The sequence below is a fragment of the Megalobrama amblycephala genome, linkage group LG22 (assembly GCF_018812025.1).
Source record: "Megalobrama amblycephala isolate DHTTF-2021 linkage group LG22, ASM1881202v1, whole genome shotgun sequence".
In the NCBI taxonomy this organism is placed as follows: Eukaryota; Metazoa; Chordata; class Actinopteri; order Cypriniformes; family Xenocyprididae; genus Megalobrama; species Megalobrama amblycephala.
In genome coordinates this window covers 9,191,757-9,215,341 of record NC_063065.1, presented here as the reverse complement: position 1 = coordinate 9,215,341, position 23,585 = coordinate 9,191,757, and the positions used below count along the sequence as shown (strand labels likewise).

At 35.7% G+C, this 23,585-nt stretch overlaps 1 protein-coding gene across 1 annotated transcript; it reads left to right on the top strand.

The window, feature by feature from the left end:
• The first annotated feature begins 1,409 nt into the window (after positions 1-1,409).
• LOC125258164 (60 kDa lysophospholipase-like) lies at positions 1,410-18,570 on the top strand. The gene is made up of 17 exons (XM_048175043.1): positions 1,410-1,564; positions 1,800-1,935; positions 3,084-3,213; positions 5,310-5,421; positions 5,944-6,069; positions 6,134-6,217; positions 8,032-8,158; positions 8,405-8,517; positions 11,180-11,365; positions 11,442-11,555; positions 11,685-11,804; positions 11,931-12,026; positions 14,317-14,480; positions 16,223-16,309; positions 16,702-16,801; positions 17,011-17,073; positions 17,855-18,570. Exons 1-16 carry the CDS (start codon positions 1,412-1,414, stop codon positions 17,059-17,061), a joined length of 1,899 nt encoding a protein of 632 aa, XP_048031000.1. The 5' UTR covers positions 1,410-1,411; the 3' UTR covers positions 17,062-17,073; positions 17,855-18,570.
• Positions 18,571-23,585: the final 5,015 nt, after the last annotated feature.

Here is a 23,585-nt window from a genome sequence, read left to right as displayed (position 1 = left end):
ATGAACAGGTGGTGTTGGTTATGTTTTCACATAATCATTATTTGATCTGAATCACTGAACTCATTTAGATCCCAATTTTTGAGTTAGAGTTACATTATTGTTTACAGCAGCACTGTGATTCTACAGACCAAGAAAAAAAAAAAATGAAGTTGTTCTGATTTTAAACAAAATTATATATTTAAACACATAGACATCAAGAATTAGTCTGTGAATCTCAACAATGGTGAGAATAATAAAGCATGTTGCAGTGCATTCTGGGTGCCACCAATCAAAATTCATCCATGCCTCCCATCATGCATTGCTGCATTAATAAATTATGAGCTGAATTGTCTTAGTAATTTTCTTTATTCTCACTATTTAAATTTTGCTGTTTTTCTGTGGCTTTTTAGTAGCTTGTTTTATAATGTTCAGAGTTGATCAGTTTATCAGAATATGTTGCTTGTCATGGTTGTTGAGATTCATACGCTGATTCTTGATGTCTGTGTGTGCCTAAATAATTGTTTTTTTTTTGTTTTGTTTTTTTGGGTGATAAGGACAACTTTTAAGAACAATTTTTGTATTGATAAAGCTGATCTTGTGCTGTAGAGTCACAGTGCTGCTGTAATCAATAATGTAAATCTAACTCCGAGATTGGGCTCTAAAGTTCAGTGATTCAGATCAAAATCTTCTAACTTTCCTTGTCTGGTTGGTTTTAATGCAGTTAAAACTGCTCAAACAAAATCTAATATTAAAAAGTCAAGGGTCAAGAGCTCAACTAAATATTGGATATTGAACCCATTGGATAGGGTTTAAAAAACGGCTGTTGGGATGTTACTTCTGTCGAAGCGCTGGTAGGTTTAAAACTACGCAGCAAAAATTATAAATTTAATGCTTTCTTAAAATGTCAAAATAACGCATGCACGTTTTCTCAATATTATAATTAAAAACCAACAGACTGATGAAAATGCTGGACATTTTCTCAATATGCGACGTTCGGGACAAGGAGTTAAAATGCTGTGCGGTACAACGCAAAGCGGGACGGGTGGTCACCCTAGGCAGGTCCTGTGGCAGCTCCTCCTGCCACGCAAAGATTTTACTCCTACTGGTCGATTAAGTGCTCACTGTTTGACTTGCTCACTGCTTATTCCAGTTGTGAAGAGCATCTTAAACCCTGTTTAATTTAGTTTTGGACAATATTTTAGTGTGATTTAATTTAATTTTGGTTAATATTTTAGTGATCACAGCCCAGCATTATTAAACGTCATCTATTTTATGTTTTATTAATGTGAGATCAGAAATGTGTAACTCAGCCTCATGGGTTATCTGAGCAACCTTTAATAGAACGATGGAAAAACAAAAAAAAACCATGTAATCTGACCTCATGCAATTCGCAGAAAAGTTCTTTTTTTATATACATTTATTTCGCAGTCACATGACAGTTATCCAGCGCCCTCATTGGCTTAAACAAAGTTTCACTTCATGTCTGCAACAAATAAAAGAGAAATCTGCACGATCATCTTTCACATCTTTCACAGAATTTACATATCCTTACGAAAAAAAAAGAGACATGGATTTGCATTTTCTGGTAAGACAAAGTTTTCTTTTTTTACTCACTGTAAAACGCACGTTTAAAATGTTCTGATATAATGATACTTTTGTGTTGATATAAGTGTAAAAGTAGCTATAGGTTAATTTAGGCTGTAGCACGTTAGTTGCAAGTGTGTTTAAAATCAACAGTCTCTCAAAGAAATGGTTAGTTTTGGGCTTTAGCAAGCGTGACATCGCTGGGTATCAGATTAAATCAGTCTGATGTGTTTCAGTCGCAGAAGTCTCCCTGCCGAAGCGCCGTGGGAAAGGGTCGAAGGAGAGTCTGCGCCAGTTCTGACACCGATGTCGAGACGAGGGTCCTGGTTATAAACACTGGCGGAACCATCGGAATGATCTTGCATGACGGCGGTAAACACCATCAGCTGCGCTTTCACACCTGACTGCACGAGGGTTCATACAGACAACTAATACTTAATAGCACTGGCACAGTTTCTCATAAAATTATAAGGATTCATAGATATGTTGCACACAAAAAATTGCAAAAATAGCATGATAACTACATCATCAATAAGTAACCAATATCATCTGATCAATGCTTGATTTTTTTGCTGTAACAAACTTAAATCAGAAACACAAAAAAACCTAACGTCAAGGGTCAAGAGCCCAACTAAAGAAAACGCTTACCATCATAACGGTGACATCAAACTTTTTTTTTTCAATGGGACATCAACATCTAAATATTTGTTAATTCTCAATAAGAACCTTTGTATAAAAGAAATAAAGTCTGGACTGTAATAAGTGCTGAGATCTTGAGAGATCTGTTAGTGTTTAATGTTCTGTTCAGTCATTTAAATCAAATCAGGAAATACCTGTAAAATAACAGTGCTTTTTAACATTTAAAGAAAATTTCTGTTAAAGTTTTTTGCACTTTATTTAAATTAGGACATTTCACTTTAATTTTACAGTCTTTGTTTGGCAGCTGCCAGTCATTGACCTTTTTTTTTTGGGAAAAATTGTAATCAGGAAATACCTGTAAAATAACAGTGTTTTTCGGTTGATTTAAAATAGGATATTTTACTTTAATTCTAAGGGTTTTTTTTGGCTGCCCTTAATTTGACCATTTTATCATTTAACTGTTTTGTTGCTGTTTAAGGGTTAGTTCACACAAAAAGAAAAATTGTCATAATTTACTCACCATCATGTCGTTCCAAACCCGTAAGTCTTTTATTAATCTTCAAAACAAAAATTAAGATATTTTAAATGAAATCTGAGAGATTTTTGTCCCTCCATTGACAACGCAACTGCTTTGATGCTTCAAAAAGCTCATAAAGAGATCGTAAAAATAATGAATCAAGCGTTTAAGTCCAAATTTGTGTATGTGGCCAATATAGATGCCACTTATGCTGTCATATTGTACAGCTTCTTTGAAGCGCTCATTAAATGCTGAAATAAACTGATAAAACATGATGCAGGAACTGTCCCAGGGGTTTTCAATCATGCAGCACTGTTGTACATATATGAATTTGTTGTCAGATGCTTTTCTTCTATATTTGCAGTTCTGTCTCCAGAACCAAACGCTCTTGTTAAAACTCTACGCACACTCCCCATTCTGCATGATGAGAAGTACGCACAAAAGACAAAGCTGTATGAAAGTTACAAGCCTGAGGGGAAAACACTGGTGCTGCCGTAAGTTCCCATGCAAACATGTAATCAAGTTTGTTATTTAAGGAGGTGGCTCTCAACTGATTGTGATCAGGTAAATTATTTGGTGATGCCACATAGTATAGCAAAATCAATTTATCATGTACAAGTTAAAAAAAAAAAAAAAGTCCAAAGTTACCATGAACTGTACGATATTCTAACATACGTACTAAGCACTGACAATTTGCTGAAAATGTATAAATGCTTAAAGGGTTAGTTCACCCAAAAATTAAAATTCTGTCATTAATTACTCACCCTCATGTCGTTCCAAACCTGTAAGACCTTCATTCATCTTCAGAATTTAAGATATTTTTAATGAAATCCGAGAGCTCTCTGGCTCCTCAATAAACAGCTATTTAATTATCACTTTCAAGGTCCAGAAAGGTATTAAAGACATCATTAAAATAGTCAATGTGATAACAGTGGTTCAACCTTAAAGGATTAGTTCACTTTTAAATAAACTTTTCCTGATAATTTACTCACCCCCCTGTCATCCAAGATGTCCATGTCTTTCTTTCTTCAGTCGAAAAGATGTTTTTGATGAAAACATTCCAGGATTTTTCTCCTTATAGTAGACTTGAATGGGCATCAAACAGTTGAAGGTCAAAATTAGTTTCACTGCAGCTTCAAATTGTTCAACACAATCCCAGATGAGAAATAAGGGTCTTATCTAGTGAATCCATCACTCATTTTCTGAAAAAAATGGAAAATTATATATGTTTTAACCTTAAATGCTCATCTTGAACTAGCTCTCTTCTTCTTCTCCTCTATTTGAATTCCAGCAGTGTAGATACTGCTAAGTGTATTACTGCCCTCCACAGGCCAAAATTTGAACTAATTGTTATATACTTGCACTAGCATATTGCATATAAAAATTAGTTCAAACTTTGGCCTGTGGAGGGCAGTAATACACTTAGCAGTATCTACACTGCTGGAATTCAAATAGAGGAGAAGAAGAAGAGAGCTAGTTCAAGATGAGCATTTAAAACATATATAATTTTCCATTTTTTTCAGAAAATGAGTGATGGATTCACTAGATAAGACCCTTATTTCTCATCTGGGATCGTGTAGAACAATTTGAAGCTGCAGTGAAACTAATTTTGACCTTCAACTGTTTGGTGCCCATTCAAGTCTACTATAAGGAGAAAAATCCTGGAATGTTTTCATCAAAAACTTTAATTTCTTTTCGACTGAAGAAAGAAAGACATGGACATCTTGGATGACATGGGGGTGAGTAAATTATCAGGAAAAGTTTATTTAAAAGTGAACTAATCCTTTAATTCAAAAACGAAACAAAAAAAAAACGACTTTATTCAACAATATCTTTTCTTTTGTGTCATTCTCTTACACTGTTTACATCCAGCGCTTCCCGGTTCTACGTTAGAACAGCAAGTCATCATTGGCCGGCTCCTGCGTCAGGATCACACGCATGCGTCGTTCTGCTCACGTGAACAGTGTCTGCCAATACTGAGCGGTCTTCTGACATAGAAACTGGAAACACTGAAGGTAAACAGTGTAAGAGAATGACACAGAATGGAAGATATTTTTGAGTAAAGTCGTTATTTTTGTTTCGTTTTGCGCACAAAAAGTATTTTCGTCGCTTTATAAAATTAAGGTTGAACCACTGTAGTCACATCCACTATTTTAACAATGTCTTTAGTACCTTTCTGGACCTTGAAAGTGGTAATTAAATGGAGGAGTCAGAGAGCTCTCGGATTGCATCAAAAAAATTTTAATTTGTGTGGAACGACATGAGGGTGAGTAGTTAATGAATTTTCATTTTTGGGTGAACTAACCCTTTAAAGAAGAGTGGATGTGCAGTGTACAAGCCTAAAAACAACACTATTTTGTATTAGTATTAGCCACAACACCATACATCTTTGATGCCAAGATCAAAAGATATTGTAAGAACCTTCTCCTCCTTTTTAAAAGTTGATAAGTTTATTTAATATGGCATCCTAACTAAGCATTTATGTAATGTTTAACGCCTTTTATTATAGCATTGTTTTTCCTTACTTTCTGCGATCCTATCAGAACAGTTTTGTGATACATTTTGCTTATTTACATTTGCTCAACCTCAGACGATCCAAACTGGATAAGAGGGTTGTGTATACGTTTTTAGAGTACTCTCCCCTGCTTGACTCCAGCAATATGACTCCAAATGACTGGATCACTATTGCAAAAGACATCGAGGTGCCTTTTTTTTTTAACCATTTCTACACTCTAAAAAATGCTGGGTTGAAAACTACCCAAGTTGGGTTAAATATGGACAAACCTAGCGGTTGTGTTAAATGTTTGACCAACGTGCTGGGCAGTTTTATTTAACTCAACTATTGTTTTAAAATTACTATATGGCTGGCTTAAAATGAACACAAAATAGGTTGGAAATTAAAAATCAGACACATAATTACTAGAGGCAACAGTAATAATCAAAAGGTGAACATTTATTAATAAGCAATTTAATAAATGTTTATTATTTAATTATTATTTATTAAACTTAAATGTTAATTTCCAACATATTTTGGGTTCATTTTAAGCAATCAATACAGTAATTTTTTAAGCAATAGTTGAGTTAAATAAAAACTACCCAGCAGGTTGGGTCAAACATTTAACCCAACCGCTGGGTTTGTCCATTTTTAACACAACTTTTTAACCCAAGTTTTTTTCCCCCCACTTTCGACAGTCAGTGCTGAGAAATCTTTGTCTCGTTCACAGAAATACTATGAGGAATATGATGGCTTTGTTGTTCTGCATGGCACTGACACCATGTCTTACACCGTCTCTGCCTTATCATTCATGTGTGAGAATCTGGGAAAGCCTGTCATCCTCACTGGCTCACAGGTAACACGTTTTAAAGGTATTTTAAGTGACATATTCCTTTAACTAACCATTTTATGTGTGGCAGGTGCCCATCTTTGAGATGAGAAGTGATGGGAGGGACAACCTGTTGGGGGCGCTATTGATTGCAGGACAGTTTGTCATCCCTGAGGTGAGAGATATTTCTTTTAAGAGATGCTTTTATATCCACTGCAAAAGCAGAATGAGCAAGCAGTATGATATAAATATCAAAAATGGCCGTATAGTGTTATTGAATATAAAATAAATTTTATGTGTTTGCATGTTTTCCCCATATTTCCTCTGGGTGCTCTGGTTTCCTCACAATCCAAAAACATGCCTCACAGGTGAATTGCAATATAATATAATTAGAAATATAAATCTCAACAATGGTGACATGCTTCATGCCGCAATGCATTCTATAACAGATTATTGTTGTTGAAATGAACTGCATTACATCTACACAGAGGTGGGTAGTCCAGGGGTCAGAAAATAAAAGTCCTGCCATATTTTTATTCCACCCACTGAAGCGTTAATGAGATAAATAAGTGATTAATTGAGTGATGATTGAGCATTATTGAAGACACCTGATGATAACAAGCAGAATCACCAAAGGAGAAAATCACAATTTTTAAGTTACCATCATCGAGGTCAGGGTTTGTTTTAGTTGAGCTCTTGACCCTTGACTTTTTAATATTAGATTTTTTTTGGACAGTTTTATCTGTGTTAAAACCAACCAGATAAGCAAAGTTAAAAAATGATCAGGTAGTGTTGAGTATGTTTTCACATAATCGTTTTTTGATCTGAACTCATTTAGAGCCCAATCTCTGAGTTAGATTTACATGTAGCTTGTTTTCTGATGTTCAGAGTTGATCAGTTTATTAGAATATGTTGCTTGTCACCATTGTTGAGATTCATATGCTGATTCTTGATGTCTGTGTGTGCATAAAATAATTTTTTTTTGTGATGACAACTTTAAAAAAAAAAAAAAAAAAAATTGTATTGATAAAGTTGATCTTGTGCTGTAGAATCACAGTTCTGCTGTAATCAGTAATGTAAATCTAACTCAGAGATTGGGCTCTAAATGAGTTCAGTGATTCAGATCAAATAATGATTATGTGAAAACATAACCAACACCACCTGATCGCCTCTTAACTTTGCTTGTCTGGTTGGTTTTAATGCAGTTAAAACTGCCTAAACAAAAACTAATATTAAAAAGTCAAGGGTCAAGAGCTCAGCTAAAACAAACCCTGACCCTGATGATGGTAACTTAAAAATTGTGATTTTCTCCTTTGGTGATTCTGCTTGTTATCATCAGGTGTCTTCAATAATGGTCAATCATCACTCAATTAATCACTTATTTATCTCATTAATGCTTCAGTGGGTGGAATAAAAATATGGCAGGACTTTTACTTTCTGACCCTGGTGAATTGGAGATGCTAAAATTGCCGTAGGTGTGAATGAGAGTGCGAATGTCTGCATGTGAACTAGGGCTGCAACAACTAATCTAAAAAATCTATAATAATCAGTAATGAATATCATGACAATGAAAAAGAAAATTGGGCTTTTTGTCCAATAAATCAATTAATCGAAGAAATAATCAGCCAACTAATCAGTTATCAAAATAATCATTAGTTGCAGTCCTAGTGTGACCCTGAGGCTAGAAACGCTGAGATACGTTCAAGCTCCCTGCGACCCTACAGAGGTTATGCAGTGTGATGGATGGATGGATGGATAAAAAAATAAATTTCACTCACAAATCTTGAAGTACATATTTAGCTGTTTAAATGGTCAAGTCTATTGTTCAATTAGAATAACATAAGCACAGACAGCACACATGTGTAACCTCCTGTACACCACCTGTCAAATAAGTCAGTACATGTTTTGAAGGGACATATAAAATTATTGAAATCTTTGAAATGAGTAAGGGACAAGAACATAGCCTTTTATCTCTTTATTTCTCCACAGGTTTGCCTCTATTTTCACCATAAGCTGTACAGAGGCAATCGTGTCACCAAGGTGGACTCTGGAAGCTTTAAAGCATTTGCCTCACCAAATCTTCCGCCATTAGCCAATGCTGAAGTTGACATCAACAGTAATTCCAGTTCTTCCAACATTTATGGCTGCATCAGTCAGAAATATTAGGCTACTTGAAATCTACTACAGATTGTGAGATATGTAAATGTATCTTGAAATCTGTAGTGGACTTTAAGTAGCTTAACAGACCGTGTCACAAGACACTGTTGCCACTGCTTGCAATTTCAAGTCAACTTCCCCGTTACTGATGTAATTGCACTAATGTCTGTATTCTGATGCAAAAATTATCATTTCCTATTTTTAGTTAACTGGGACACTGTGTGGCGACCAAGCACAACTGCCAAATTCACCGTCAACACACAAATGAACCTCAATGTGGGTCTCCTGCGACTCTTCCCAGGGATTACTACCGATACAGTAAGGCTGTGTGGTAATATGCCACATACTTTGGTCAAACATCTTTAATGTTGAATGACAAAACATTTGTAGTAAATTAGAATCTATTACTGATGATGAGAGTTTATCTCACATGCAGGCGTTCTGCTTCGAACATATCATAGATTTGCTGTTGTGGATTGGTTGGGCAGTTGCTGTTGATTTGCTGTTATTTGTTTTGTATGTGATGAGACAGCTAGACAAGTCTAGCCATCAAGTAGCATCAGAAATATTCTTGATTTCATCTTAAATCTCAGGCCTGTCCCGGCTAACAGAATTTTGTTATAAGAACGTTGTCTAAATATTCAGTGTTGGTTCTGGGAACATTAAAAACGTCCAGTTTTATAAGGTATAATGTTCCTCAAACGTTCTTTCAACTTAATTTTGATTTAAAATTCAACATTGTAGGAACGTTGATTTGTAACATTCCAAGAAAATAAAATGTACAGTTTCCGTAAAGGTGCCCAAGAATGCTTTTTCACAAGATGAAATATAAGTCTAAGGTGTCTCCTGAATGTGTCTGTGAAGTTTCAGCTCAAAATACCCCATAGATTTTTTTTAATTAATTTTTTTAACTGCCTATTTTGGGGCATCATTAACTATACACTGATTTTGGCAGCGCCGCCCCTTTAAATCGCGCGCTCCCTGCCACACGAGCTCTCGACAATATTACAGTGCATTTACAAAGTTCACACAGCTAATATAACCCTCAAATGGATCTTTACAAGATGTTCGTCATGCATGCTGTATGCATGCTTCAAATTATGTGAGTAAAGTATTTATTTTGATGTTTACGTTTGATTCTGTATGAGTTTGAGGATATATGCTCTGTGGCTAACGGCTAATGCTACACTGTTGGAGAGATTTATAAAGAATGAAGTTGTTTATGAATTATACAGACTGCACATGTTTAAAAATGAAAATAGCGACGGCTCTTGTCTCCGTGAATACAGTAATAAACGATGGTAACTTTAACCACATTTAACAGTACATTAGCAACATGCTAATGAAACATTTAGAAAGACAATTTACAAATATCACTAAAAATATCATGATATCATGGATCATGTCAGTTATTATTGCTCCATCTGCCATTTTCGCTGTTGTTCTTGCTGGCTTACCTTGTCTGTGCACAGATCCAGACGTTAATACTGCCTTTCCTTGTCTAATGCCTTGAACATGGGCTGGCATATATGCAAATATTGGGGTCATACATATTAATGATCCCGACTGTTACGTAACAGTCGGTGTTATGTTGAGATCCGCGTGTTTTCCGGAAGTCTTTTAAACAAATGAGATTTATATAAGAAGGAGGAAGCAATGGGGTTTGAAACTCAATGTATGTCTTGCATGTACTGAACTTTTGTTATTTAACTATGCCAATATAAATTCAATATTTAATTCTAGGGCACATTTAATGTTAGTAGAATGTTATTTAAAGGTTTGTATGATGTTCCTGAAACATTCTTTCAATCATTCATACATCTGCTGTGAACAAGCACTGAAAGAAGAAGAAATAAAAACACAAATTACAACTTTCTTCAGCCTTAGATGAACTGAAGATAAAAGACATTAAATCTCTGAAGATCTGATTAAACAACTCCACAAACAGCATTACCAGCTTCACTTATTACTAACCAGACTGACTTTATTTCTGTCACACGTCTACAGAAGCTCTTATTGAGAATTAACAGAAGTTTAAATGGTTCTTTTGAGGTCACCATCATGGAGATTGGTGGGTGCTTTAGTTGAGCTTTATCAGCAATTACAGGTATTTTCAGAAAACATTTCCCAGAACCAACACTGAATATTTAGAGAACGTTCTTATTAATTATGATGAGATGAAGCCTCATGAAGCATTGAAGCTTTTCAGCCAAGTGGTTCACAAAAGGGTTCATTTCTTGAGGCTTAATTTGCTCACAATACCACCTGGTGGTCAAAGAGTGTAAAACAAGCAGATACATTACAGATGACCTGATGTGATCTGTGATGCACTTTATTTTGCGCCAGTTAAGGCTTAGAAATAACTGTGAAGAAAAAAATCAATTTACACATAGATTAATATATTTATTTGAATATAATGTGTATTTTCTGGTTGCATATAATGACTGTTTAACATAACTGTGTAATAAACATATTGGCTTCAAATGAATGGGGCTATCAAATGTGTGTAAATAAATTCTTTGGTCATAACAGGCAGGAGGGGCGATATTATTATTCTAAAACAACAAATTCTGAGGGGATCCCATGGTTTATATATCTGTCAAATTGTCGCGCCAAGATTTGAATCGCATCCTGAACCAGTCAGGCAGAAGCGAGGCTTCGAACGTCATCAATGATGTCATTGATCTACAATCGATACGAGCCTCGATACGCGCTTCACTGAAAGCTTCCGGGATTTCACGACACACGCTCCGAAGCCTGGGCACAGAACGTAATATCACCAGTTCTTATAACAAAATTCTGTTAGCTGGGGATAAAGTCAAGTCCTGTCCACCATTTTTTCTTGTTCAGTGTTCTGTTTCACTCAGAATTACATTGCATTATGGAAATAAAATGGCTTGTGAATGTTTAATAATAAATGATAAATTAATATCGACATGCAAGTTTTCAAATGTTCAAATGAGGTCTGTTTTCACATCAGGTCAAGGCTTTCTTGAAGGCTCCCATGGAGGGTGTCATTTTGGAGACCTACGGCAGTGGTAACGCCCCTGATAACCGCCAAGACTTGCTGGATGAGATCCGTAAAGCGACTGAGAGAGGACTCATCATTGTCAACTGCACTCAGTGCCTCAGGGGCACAGTCACAATAGCATACGCTACTGGCCAGGTATGGGCGTTTGCTTGAGAAAGACCTCATGTGGGTGTACTCCAGAAGTGTGTACTTATTTAATTTTCCCTCTCAGGCTCTGAGTAATGCAGGCGTGGTCGCTGGGTTTGATATGACTCCAGAAGCTGCTCTTTCAAAGCTCTCCTATGTGCTGGCAAAACAAGACATCAGTACAGAAGAGAAGAAGAAGGTAAAAAAAAAATGACTGAAAAAAAATGTAAAACAGGAAATGACAATTTTGCTTCTCCCAGGACAATTTGCACAGTACAGCATTAGTAATGTTACTTTATGGTTTCAAAACATGTTATTTATTCATAAGATGCTGAGTCGCAATCTGCGTGGTGAGATGGTAGCTGACCTGGAGGGTGCAAAGCTCTCTCTCAGCGACAGTCGCTTTATTCAGGTCATCGCCAGGTCCCTCAGCATGGGCTGTAAAGAGGTGAGTAGACCAGACCTTCTAATCTTGTTATTCTGGTTGAGTTTGTGTAATGAACAAGCATATTCAGGACCAGAAGAGGTTGTGATTAACAGTTGTAATCCACTATAATATTACTGATGTCCTTAGGAGCTTGAAGCCATACGAAATGCGCTAACGCCCACTCTGGCCTGTGCTGCTGCTAAGAATGGAGATACTGAGGCTTTAGAGGCCATAAGGGAAATGGTAAGCATTTGGGCGTTTGCCTTTACTTTGTACTGTGTAACTCTTGGTTTAGAGCAACTCAACATCTAATAACCTATAGCATCTCTTGTTAAACAATAGAGGTTCGACATAAATGGCATTATGTATGTTCATAAATACAAGTGAATAAAACAAATTAAAAACTAAAGCATCATTAAATACAACATTTTAGAATTTCTTCATTACTTCTACCGTCCTTACAACAGAATTTCTTTCTTTTCCACTGAATAAATTGGATTGTGACCACAAATTGCTGTTTTCACCCTTGTAATGATTTTGCAGTACAGCAGTGGTGGATGAAGTACACAAATCAAGTAAAAGTACAGATACCCTATTAAAACACTACTCCAGTATTAAGTACTCATTTTCAAATTTACTTGAGTAAAAGTGCAAAAATAATATTCTTAAGTATTAAAAGTAAAAGCTACTGACTGAACGAATGTTTATTTAGCAATTTTTTATGCCCCACCCTACTGCTCAAAATGTTTATTTTATTATCAAAACTTGTCATACACTGATAATTATTACTAATAATTCAGTTGTGTTAAACAAGTGAAAATAACAAAATATGCTATGTAAAAAGTAAACTAAAAACAAACTAAATGTGCTTTGACAAATATAAACATGACACATTTTAAGAAGAACGCAATGTAAACATACTAGTTTACATCATTTTAAACTGTTATGGCAGCGGGGAGGATGCATGGGCATTAATTTGAGTTATTTTAGCATTATGTCAAGTTTTTATCTAAAACCTACCCTATTCAGACGGTAATACACAAATATGGACATGAACACATTCAAGCTTTACATATAACGGGATTAAATGGCTCGCTCTTTTACAGCAGATTTTGTACACAAACAACTAACAGTCCTGATCTATGATTTTCATTTACAATAATAAATCTTTAAATTCAGCATTAAAGGAATAGGCCACTTTTAAATACACTTTTCCTGATAGATTTACTCACCCCCATGTCATCCAAGATGTTCATGTCTTTCTTTCGTCAGTCAAAAAGAAATGAAGGTTTTTGAGGAAAACATTCCAGGATTATTCTCCTTACAGTGGATTTCAATGGCTACCAACAGATTGAAGGTCAAAATTACAGTTTCAGTGCAGCTTCAAGGGCTTTAAACGATATCAGATGAGTAATAAGGGTCTTATCTAGCGAATCGATCTGTCATTTTCGTAAGCGTTAACATTCAGCGTAAGCGTTATGAAGAATGCGGAAGCGGAAAGTACGTTCAAGGCGATATTTTGTTTATTAAGCATAAACGGTTGTATTTTTTTTCCGAAAATGACCGATCGATTCGCTAGATAAGACCCTTATTACTCATCTGATATCGTTTAAAGCCTTGAAGCTGCACTGAAAATGTAATTTTGACCTTCAATCTGTTGGTAGCCGTTGAAATCCACTTTAAGGAGAATAAACCTGGAATGTTTTCCTCAAAAACCTTCATTTCTTTTCGACTGACGAAAGAAAGACATGAACATCTTGGATGACATGGGGGTGAGTAAATTTATCAGGAAAAGTGTATTTAAAAGTGGCCTAATCCTTTAAATATAATTTCTGCTTGAACGTTATAGACATATATAATCATTTCTGTAATACATTTTCATTTTAATTTTGCAACTTATAAAGCATTAAAATATATGTTTAAATTATATGTTAAACATAGTGTAGGAAATGGCAAATGTAAATTATATTACTGAATTTGAATTATCATTTTGCTCCAAACATTGCATATATAGTATGGAAAATGTAAATTTAAATAAAGAAATGCATTGCCATTTTACATATTGCAGTGCCATTTTGCATATTACATTTCAAATTGAATTCTGCTACACATATGCTTCCATATTAAAGGGTTTTGGGGAACTTAAACATGCCATTCCTCACTATTTTGACTAGAAGTAATCGTCACCAGCTCAGTGACACGATAGCAGTGTCCAGTTCGTTAACGATTTGATTATTTTCAGTTAACCTGTTAAATCAGTTCGCAAATCACACTGAACGATTCATTTGTGAACTGGACTGCATCTGATTGCATCTGATTGCATCTTAAATCAACTCGTTAACGAATTGGACACTGCTATCATGTCACTGAGCTGGTGACGATTTCTTCTATTCAAAATAGTGAGGAATGGCATGTTTTTATGAGTAAAAAGTAAAAGTTACCCAAAATGAAGAATAGATACTTTAAAATTATACTCAAGTACAGTAATGTAAGAAATTATGCTTTCTGTTTTTGCTATTGTTGTTGTTTGTAGGGCACAGACTTGAGCATGGCAGATTACGATGGCCGAACTCCCCTTCACATCGCCGCATGTGAGGGGCATCTGAAAGTGGTGCAGTATCTGCTGAGTAAAGGGACCACCTTTTATGTCAAAGATCGCTTTGGAGATAAACCCCTTCACAATGCCATTCACTTCAGGTAAGAAGGATGGTTTAGCTTCATACCTATTTGCATTATATACATTAGGAAGCTAGTAAATCTGTATATAACTGAATGTTTTGCTGTAGCTTAAAGCTTTTTCACTGTTTTCACCACAACTAATGTGCAGATGTGTGTGGGCACGTTGTATAACATGTATTTTATCATGAAACATATTTCTTCCCTTTACACAAACTGACACCACTAAGGTTCTTAAAGTCATCTAGAGGTTTCAGTTTTTATGTTATTACTATTTTAGTTTGTCCACCTAATTTATAGAGCCATTTGACAGCATCCATGCCGTTCTTTTCTTGCATGTTTTAAACATTGGTCGTAGTTGCATACAGTGTAAAATTATACATTTTCTTTTCTCTATTCATTTCCTTGTCTTGCACTTTTCCTTTTTTCCAATTTATGGACACGTTTGTGTAGAAACATGAGAAATAAAAATCCCAATTCATTCAAGAAAACAATATTTATTCAGATCATGTGAGGAAACTTGTGCTGTCTATCTCCACATCATCCTGAGATCCTGCTGAAGTGGTCAATATTTTTATGTCCTATGTCAGATGATGATTGGTTGACCCATCATGATTTTTTCCCCCCTAAATGCCTGCTTGTAACGGATCCACAACTGGAGGCATTTTAGAATACATTTGCTGGAGTTTGTTAAACAATTTAGCAAGTCCAGGGCAAACAAACCAAAAGTTAAACAGGAAATTTTAATCAATGTCCAGGCAGAATTCAACAAATCCAAATAGGCAATAGGGATGTTCGGTTCTTGAACGAATCGTTCTTTTGAGCCCATTCTCAGGAAGTAACCAGTTAAGCTGGTTCACAAATCGAACTGAATCGAACTTTAGGTCCAGGATGATGATGCATAACGCACAGACGAAGTAACACATCCGACTAAAAAAGAACCGAAAGAGCCGGTTCATCGAGCTGTCAAAGTTTACTGATGATTACCAAAATCCCCAGAGTTAAATCAACTCTGCTCAGAGTACATTTGGTCCCTCTCTGAATAGTGTTAAAATAACACTGAAGCAGATTTAAAGTTAATGAGAAAATTAAGCTATTAATTAAGTGATGATTGAACATTAATGATGAACACCTGCTGTTAACAAGCAGAATCACTGAAGAAAATGTACTGAAATCTGAGCAGAGTTGATTTAACTCTGTGGATTTTGCTGTGTACGAGTGAGTTGCTGACACTGAACAATGAGCCTGATGCGCAATGCAAGCTTCTTTAATAACAGACTAAATGAACTGGAAATATGCTTATAACTGGTTTTATTAAATAGGCCTTCATTTTTATTAAAACATGAAAAAAAAATTATTGTGTGTGCAGATTTTTTTAAATCAAAGAGTTTATAAAGACAATAAACAAGCAGTTGATAAGACTAGTTTACTCGTTTTCTTAAACATAAAGAACATATCCACGTTTGTTTTGAAGCCCCCCCCAAAAAATGCATCCATCCATCATAAAAAAAATAATCCATATGGCTCCAGGGGGTTATTAAAGGCCTTCTGAAGTGAAGAGATGGGTTTTTTTTGTAAGAAAAATATCCATATTTAAAACATTACAAACTAGAATAACTAGCTTCTGGCAGATGGCCTACGCAAGTAAAGAAGATAGTCATATAGTCATATACACCTAGAATGGCTTGACGTTGAGTAAATCAGATCATTTTAATTTTTGGTGAACTATCCCTTTAAGACACATCACTGTTCTCTGTCTGTAGGCATAAGGATGTTGTGGAGCTGCTGAGGAAGAGTGGAGCTCACCTCTCCCAAGATGAATTGAAGGATAATGAAACAGAGCTGTGCCGGTAACTCTCTCTCTCTCTCACACGCACACACACACACACACACACACACATCTTAGTGAGGAAATTCCAAAAGCGTAATGCTTTTTATACTGTACAAACTGTACATTCTATCCCCCAACATTACCCCTACCCCCAATCCTACCCATCACAGAAAACATTCTGCATTTTTACATTTTTAATAAAACATTGTTTAGTATGTTTTTAAAGCTATTTTAAATATGAGGACTCATGAAATGTCATCATATATCATTTTTACGTCGTAATACCAGTGTAATACCCATGTCATTATACAAATTTGTGTCCTCATAAATCACAAAAACACGCACACACACATTTCTTCTCACCCTTTCTGTTGTATTTATTTGGTTCATATTCTGGTGTGTCTTTTACAGTCTTGCTGCAAGTGGTGACTTGGAGGGATTGAAGATTTGGAAGTTAGCTGGGGTTAATATGGCCGTGTCCGGTTATGATGGAAAGACACCTATTGAAGTGGTAAGTTAATGGGGATATGTGTGGAATAGTACACAACCCAACAACCAGTGCCTGCAGTCATTTATAAAGCTGTATGAGTGGATTTGTGGATATAATGCATTTGTACGTTGCTTGGAAAAAGCATTTGCAAAATTACTAACTGTTAACGTGAACTTGTCTTTTAATATCAAATATGTAATCATTCATGAATTGGCCTCTCTCACTTTCAGGCAAGAGCCTTTAAACATAAGGAGGTTGTGGACTTCCTACAGGGTGCTTAGGGCCAAACTCAGGTATGAAATATATGCTTAAAATAACACATGTGCATTTAGATACACATTTCTAAATTAGAACATACTAGACTTTTGTATATAGCAAATTATAATTACTATTATCTACTACTAACTGTATTACTAAGCCTAAAAAAAAAATTTTTACAATTGAAAGTTGCACAAACACAGATGTATATACTGTATAGTTATGTAGAAAAAACAGCACTAGTATTGGATTGGTATCGGCCGATTCTCAGAACTCAGAAATTTTCTTTGCAATCTTACAATGCAAAATGAAAACTTACAAATGATTAAATTCATCACAATTATTTCATGAATGAAGCACACAAAATGTATTACAAAGCCTTAAGACGAACAGTTAATCGTAATAATCAAGTTATTTTTTAATTTAAGTGACTGCAGTCACATTTCACAAGTTGCATCCCAAATGACACTATGCACTATGAACTTATGCACTATGTATTCATCCATGTAGTGAATGAATTTTATAAGGTTATTTTGTCATTAAACATCAGAGTCTGGTAGTCCCGGCCCCTCCGCTGCATATTTAAAACTGTGACAGTTGAGTGCATGAAGTGTCCAATATTCCACACTTCGTTAATTTAGTGCATCATCCGGGTATTTAAAGTGCACATTTTCTTGAACACACTACTCACACTATTCATAGGCTACTTAAAAACGTCATAGAATACAGCATAAGTACACGAATCAGGACACACCTACATTGACTTAAAACTGCAGAAACGTGCTTACATTGTTGTTTGTTCTGTCTGTTCTCTAGAATGGCAAGTTTATTGAGCTTACTTGGCCAACAAGATCCTGAGGCTGTCCTGCTTGCTGTCACTTTCTGCCATAATCATCTGTCCAGCTTCTCATTTTTAGCAAAAGTATGGGTGCCCCCTTGGAGGCTGGTTTGGTGGCACGCTGTGCACTCCGCATAGAGAGCAGCAGTACTATCAGTATCACCTTGTTATTTTTCTGCTGTCCCTTTAAATGAAAATTAAATGGCATCATATCTTTGGAGGAAAAACAACTGTGGTGGATTTTTAAACATAATCATAATTAACTAACAACTGACATTTCTTTTCCCCTAACGTTTAACTCTTGAGAATAGAAAAGTATTCACTAAGACTGAGTGTGTTGTGTGTTGTAACAGTGGAAATGTTTGCCATGCTGGCTATATAGCATTCAGATTAAAAAGTCTGTAATAATTCCTTGACATATTGAGTAATTAACAAACTATTAGCCTTGTGATTTTGATGGGACTGTGATTCAATGATTCTGAACTCATTTTGCTCTGCCAGTAACAGAGGAAGTAGGTAGAGGCTTGTTTTGCTCAAATCTGAACCAATCATATTAGACTGACAACAGTGAGTAATAAATCATGTTATTTTGACTGTGTTATGTACCTTAGGTCTTATAAAAACCTGCTGTATTCTTTTTGCTGGTGAGATTTTCTGAGAACTCTTCTGGACATTATTAAAGGATTCAAGGACATCAGCCGGAGTCAGTGTGGTTCTTATGTTGCGCAGCTGATTAGAGACTCTTACTTCCATACTTAAGTCTTTTAGTAGAGCGCTAGATCTTATTCCCAAGTAATAGTGCTCAAACCAACTCAAACAGGTGTTGAAGTATACTTAGTAGAGTATAAATTCATAGATGCCTTGGACACCCCTTTAAAGGGTTAGTTCACCCAAAAATTTAAATTATGTCATTAATGACTCACCCTCATGTCGTTCCAAACCCGTAAGACCTCCGTTCATCTTCGGAACACAGTTTAAGATATTTTAGATTTAGTCAGAGAGCTTTCTGTCCCTCCATTGAAAATGTATGGACGGTATACTGTCCATGTCCAGAAAGGTAATAAAAACATCATCAAAGTAGTCCATGTGACATCAGTGGGTCAGTTAGAGTTTGTTGAAGCATCGAAAATACATTTTGGTCCAAAAATAACAAAAACTTCGACTTTATTCAGCATTGTATTCTCTTCCGGAATCCTTTCCATTGAACTGATTCCATTGAATCCTTTCATCTGTCGGCGTTGGTAATGCACTTTTACGTCGCCGCGTTTTTTTTTGGGGATTAGGACATCCGTGACATGCACACTTATGCACCATTTTAAAAAATATAGCAATACCAAAATACAAACAATGTAGAATAGCTTGAATACAGCGTGCGTCTTCCTCGGACTGTAAACGAAGCTCGGGCGCACCGGATAACACGTCAGCAGCGTCTTACATCAGCAGCGTCACTGCGGAGTCGTGAACCACACTCCGGAGCAGAAGGGGGCGGTAATGCACCAATAAGCTGGATGCCAACCGCCGTAAAACAGTAAAGAAGAAGAAGAAGAAGAAGAAGCGGAGTCGTGAATGCAAATTGACAACAGACCCGGAAGAGAATACAATGCTGAATAAATTCGTAGTTTTTGTTATTTTTGGACCAAAATGTATTTTCGATGCTTCAAAATGTCGCGGATGTCCTAATCGCCAAAAACAACCACAGCGACGTAAAAGTGCATTACCAACGCCGACAGATGAAAGGATTCAATGGAATTAATTCAATGGAATCAATTCAATGGAAAGGATTCCGGAAGAGAAGACAATGCTGAATAAAGTCGTAGTTTTTGTTATTTTTGGACCAAAATGTATTTTAGATGCTTCAACAAACTCTACCTGACCCACTGATGTCACATGGACTACTTTGATGATGTTTTTATTACCTTTCTGGACATGGACAGTATACCGTACATACATTTTCAATGGAGGGACAGACATTAATGACATAATTTTCATTTTTGGGTGAACTAACCCTTTAACTTAATTCAGGTGTGTAGTGGAAAATCTACCAAACAACTTCGTAAAGTGATTGAGATCCTCTACTTCAATTGTCTATTATTACCAATTTTATCTTTCAAATTTGATGTGGTAAAGATGCAAAGAATATGTAGAATTATCTGTCCGCTAGACTTCCTAGAAGCCTATTAAAAAAAAGGCATAGCTTGATGATGCCAAGTTTGAGCATGGAATCTTGGGACATGTGGTCTTCACCTCACAAAACGGGAAAGAACTTTGCGATTGACTGTACAAATAAATTTGACAAGAAATCTGAGTTACATTTTTACAGACTGCTAAAAGCTACAGAAAAAAAAGAAGCAAATGGATTGCTGCAATTCACAGAAGCAACTGGACTCTACTCCAGGCAAAGAAATGTCGATTTGCAGTTATCATTTTGTGTCAAAATGTTGGATTTTGGGGTAAAATCATACCCTATATATTGTTATATATTGTACTGACTAATCAATTAAATATTTACCATCTACTGCATAATTGAGTGTTTTTAAATAAACACTGATAAAAACTATAACATTTTTAGGGCTGGATGATATAACGACATATATATATATAACATTGATGTAAGTGATCACTCGGATTTAGACCTACCTAAAGTGTTCACAGGCAAATTTGCTTTATGTATTTCCCCAGGAAATCAGGCACATCTAATTTATGTCAGGAAACACGATTCCTGGCTGCATGTCAATATCCATGGATTAGGTTTCTTTGACAAGTTGTAAGGAACACTTTCGAGCCCAACCTTTAGTGTAATCGTTTGTTTTACTCGTGTTTTCGCAGTTTCCCCTATTAAATCCAGTCATGCAGCAGGCTCTTTTTGCCACTCATTCTTTCTGAGGGAGCGTGTTCTGGCGGGAAAGTGACGTCAATGAAAAGGATTGGGCTTAAAATATACCTTATCCCGTGGATCCCTCTAGTGGACAACATTAATAGCACAGCCTGGACCCCTAATTATAAGACAGTCCTTAATGGATCCAGTAAAACATTCAAGTTACAGTGGTAGAACATTTATAGTACAATTACAGTACAATATAAATTGTATGAAATATAATTTATGTTTAGATAGGTTTAGCCCTATCTGTAATTCTTGCTGCGTTCACACCATCTTGTAATTACCGGAAACACATGACGTTGTATTCGGAGCTGTTCACGTCCTTTGACTGGGAATTATGCGTTTCTATGGCTGCACTACCAATGCCTAAATGAATCTACAGCGGCCACGTGGTACACGTGGGACCTTTCAGAAAACTCCCAGCTTACAAGCTGTAATTACGACCTCAACGAGGACGTGAACGCCTTTTATGAGCCAGAATATCGTAGGTACAGCAATTACGATATGGGGTGAACGCACTTTAAAACAAAGCCTGACCACCATGATGGTGGCATTAGTTTTTGACCAACACCAACATCTAAACCTCTGTTATTTCTCAATAAGATCTTCTGTGTGACAGAAATAAAGTCAATTGGTTAGTAATAAGTGAATCAGATCTTTTAATCAGATCTTGAGAGATTTAATGTCTTTTATCTTCAGTTGATTTCATCTAAGGCTGTGGCTGAAGTCAGTCTTGTGTTTCTCTTTTCTTCAGTGATTGTTAACAGCAGGTGTTCATCATTAAAGGGTTAGTTCACCCAAAAATGAAAATAATGTCATTAATTAATCACCCTCATGTCGTTCTACACCCGTCAGACCTTTGTTCATCTTCGGAACCCAAATTAAGATATTTTTGATGAAATCCGATGGCTCAGTGAGGCCTTTATTGAGAGCAAAACCATTCAAACTCTCAAGGTCCATAAAAGTACTAAAAACATATTTGAAACAGTTAATGTGAGTTCAGTGGTTCTATCTTATTATAAAGCGATAAGAATACTTTTTGTGTGACAAAAAAACATAATAACGACTTTTCAACAATATCTAGCGATGGGCCGATTTCAAAACACTGCTTCATGAAGCTTCTGAGCTTTATGAATCTTTTGTTTCAAATTAGTGATTCGGATCTCCTATCAAACGACTAAACTGCTGAAATCATGTGACTTTGGCACTCCGATTCACTGATTTCATTTGTGAAGCTCTGAAGCAGTGTTTTGTCATAATAACCCAAATTAAATTGAACAGCTGATATTTTGCTCTGTATCTGTAGTAAGTCCCAGCCACCAGCAGATGACAGGAAAACTCAACTCAAAAGTCTTCAATACCCATCTGATTGTGAGAAGCAGAACTAAAATGCTTATGCAGTGAATATAAGTTTGAACGTTGTAAAATTTTACAGTATTGGCTGATATACCTCAACATATTTTAAACATTCTTTTGCTGTAAATTTTGCCAACACAATAAGGTATTTTGAATCAGTCTCTCACATCTCTAATTTCCCATTTTTTTCTAATGTTTCCTTTTTTTCCTTCCCATGGGAGATCCAGCACCCATGCACCTGTTCAACCATGCAGCAGCAGTAGGACCAGATATCCCATCTAAACTGCTTTAGGAGTCTCCTGGCTATCCCATAACCAGACAGACAGCAAAAGAAAAAAAGACGACATAATAAAGAAGGTGAGAGGAAAAAGGTACATTTAAAAAAAAAAGAAAATGTTAGTTCAATAAACTTAATTCAGTTAAGAAAAAAAATGCAATTAGTTTAAGTTGGTATAACAATAATAAATCAAGTTCATTTGAACAAATGGTGCATTGTTAAACCAACTTAATAAACTTAAGTTACTGTATCATACTAACAAGCAGGTACAGAACAATGTTAGCAAGAAAGAAGAGACTGGTCTTAGAACTAACAAATTAGTTTTTGCTCACTGACACCGATTGAAACAACAGACATCACGGTTGTCACATAACCACCCACAGCATATGCACAATACCACTCATCTGCACAACTCAAAAACATAAAAGAAACTCTTCTAATTGTCCAACATAACTGAACATTAAGCATTAACAAGTCTTACGCATAAAATAACAGTTAATTTCAAAATATACTCTCCTAATGCAGTCCTATGCAAAGCATGCTGGGAACTACAGATTCACTGTCCAGTTATGTCAAGAAAAATGATTCATGTAGTCCCAACACAAAATACCTGTTGACTTTTAACAAACAGCAAAAATATTTTTTGAGTGTACAAGGCCAGACTAAGAAGTCAAGGTTTGGTCAGTTATTCCTGAATTTTCAGCATCATTACTCCAGTCTTCAGTGTCACATTATCCTTCAGAAATTATTCTAATATGCTAAATTTGCTGCTTAAGAAACATTTTTCCATTATTATCAATGTTGAAAACAGTTGTGCTGTTTAATATTTTGTGGAAACCATGATACATGTTTTTCAAGATTCTATGAGAAAAAAAAGTTCAAAAGAACAGCAGTTATTTGAAATAGAAATATTTTGTAACATTTTAAATGTCTTTTCTGTCACTTTTGATCAATTGAATGCATCCTTGCTGAAAAAAAGTATTGACCCCAAACTTTTGAACTTTAGCCTAATATATGTTTTACCATTTCATTTTTTTCTTAAAAGTGTTAAAATGGATATATCTGCCTTCACTTGCTCAGGATTGTTGCTTGTGAAGGTTATGATGCCATATTTTTTTAATTATTTGTTTTTGTGTTATTTTTAGGAAACAAAACGATTGCAGATTTAATGCAGTAATAATAAATTTTTGCAGTAAAT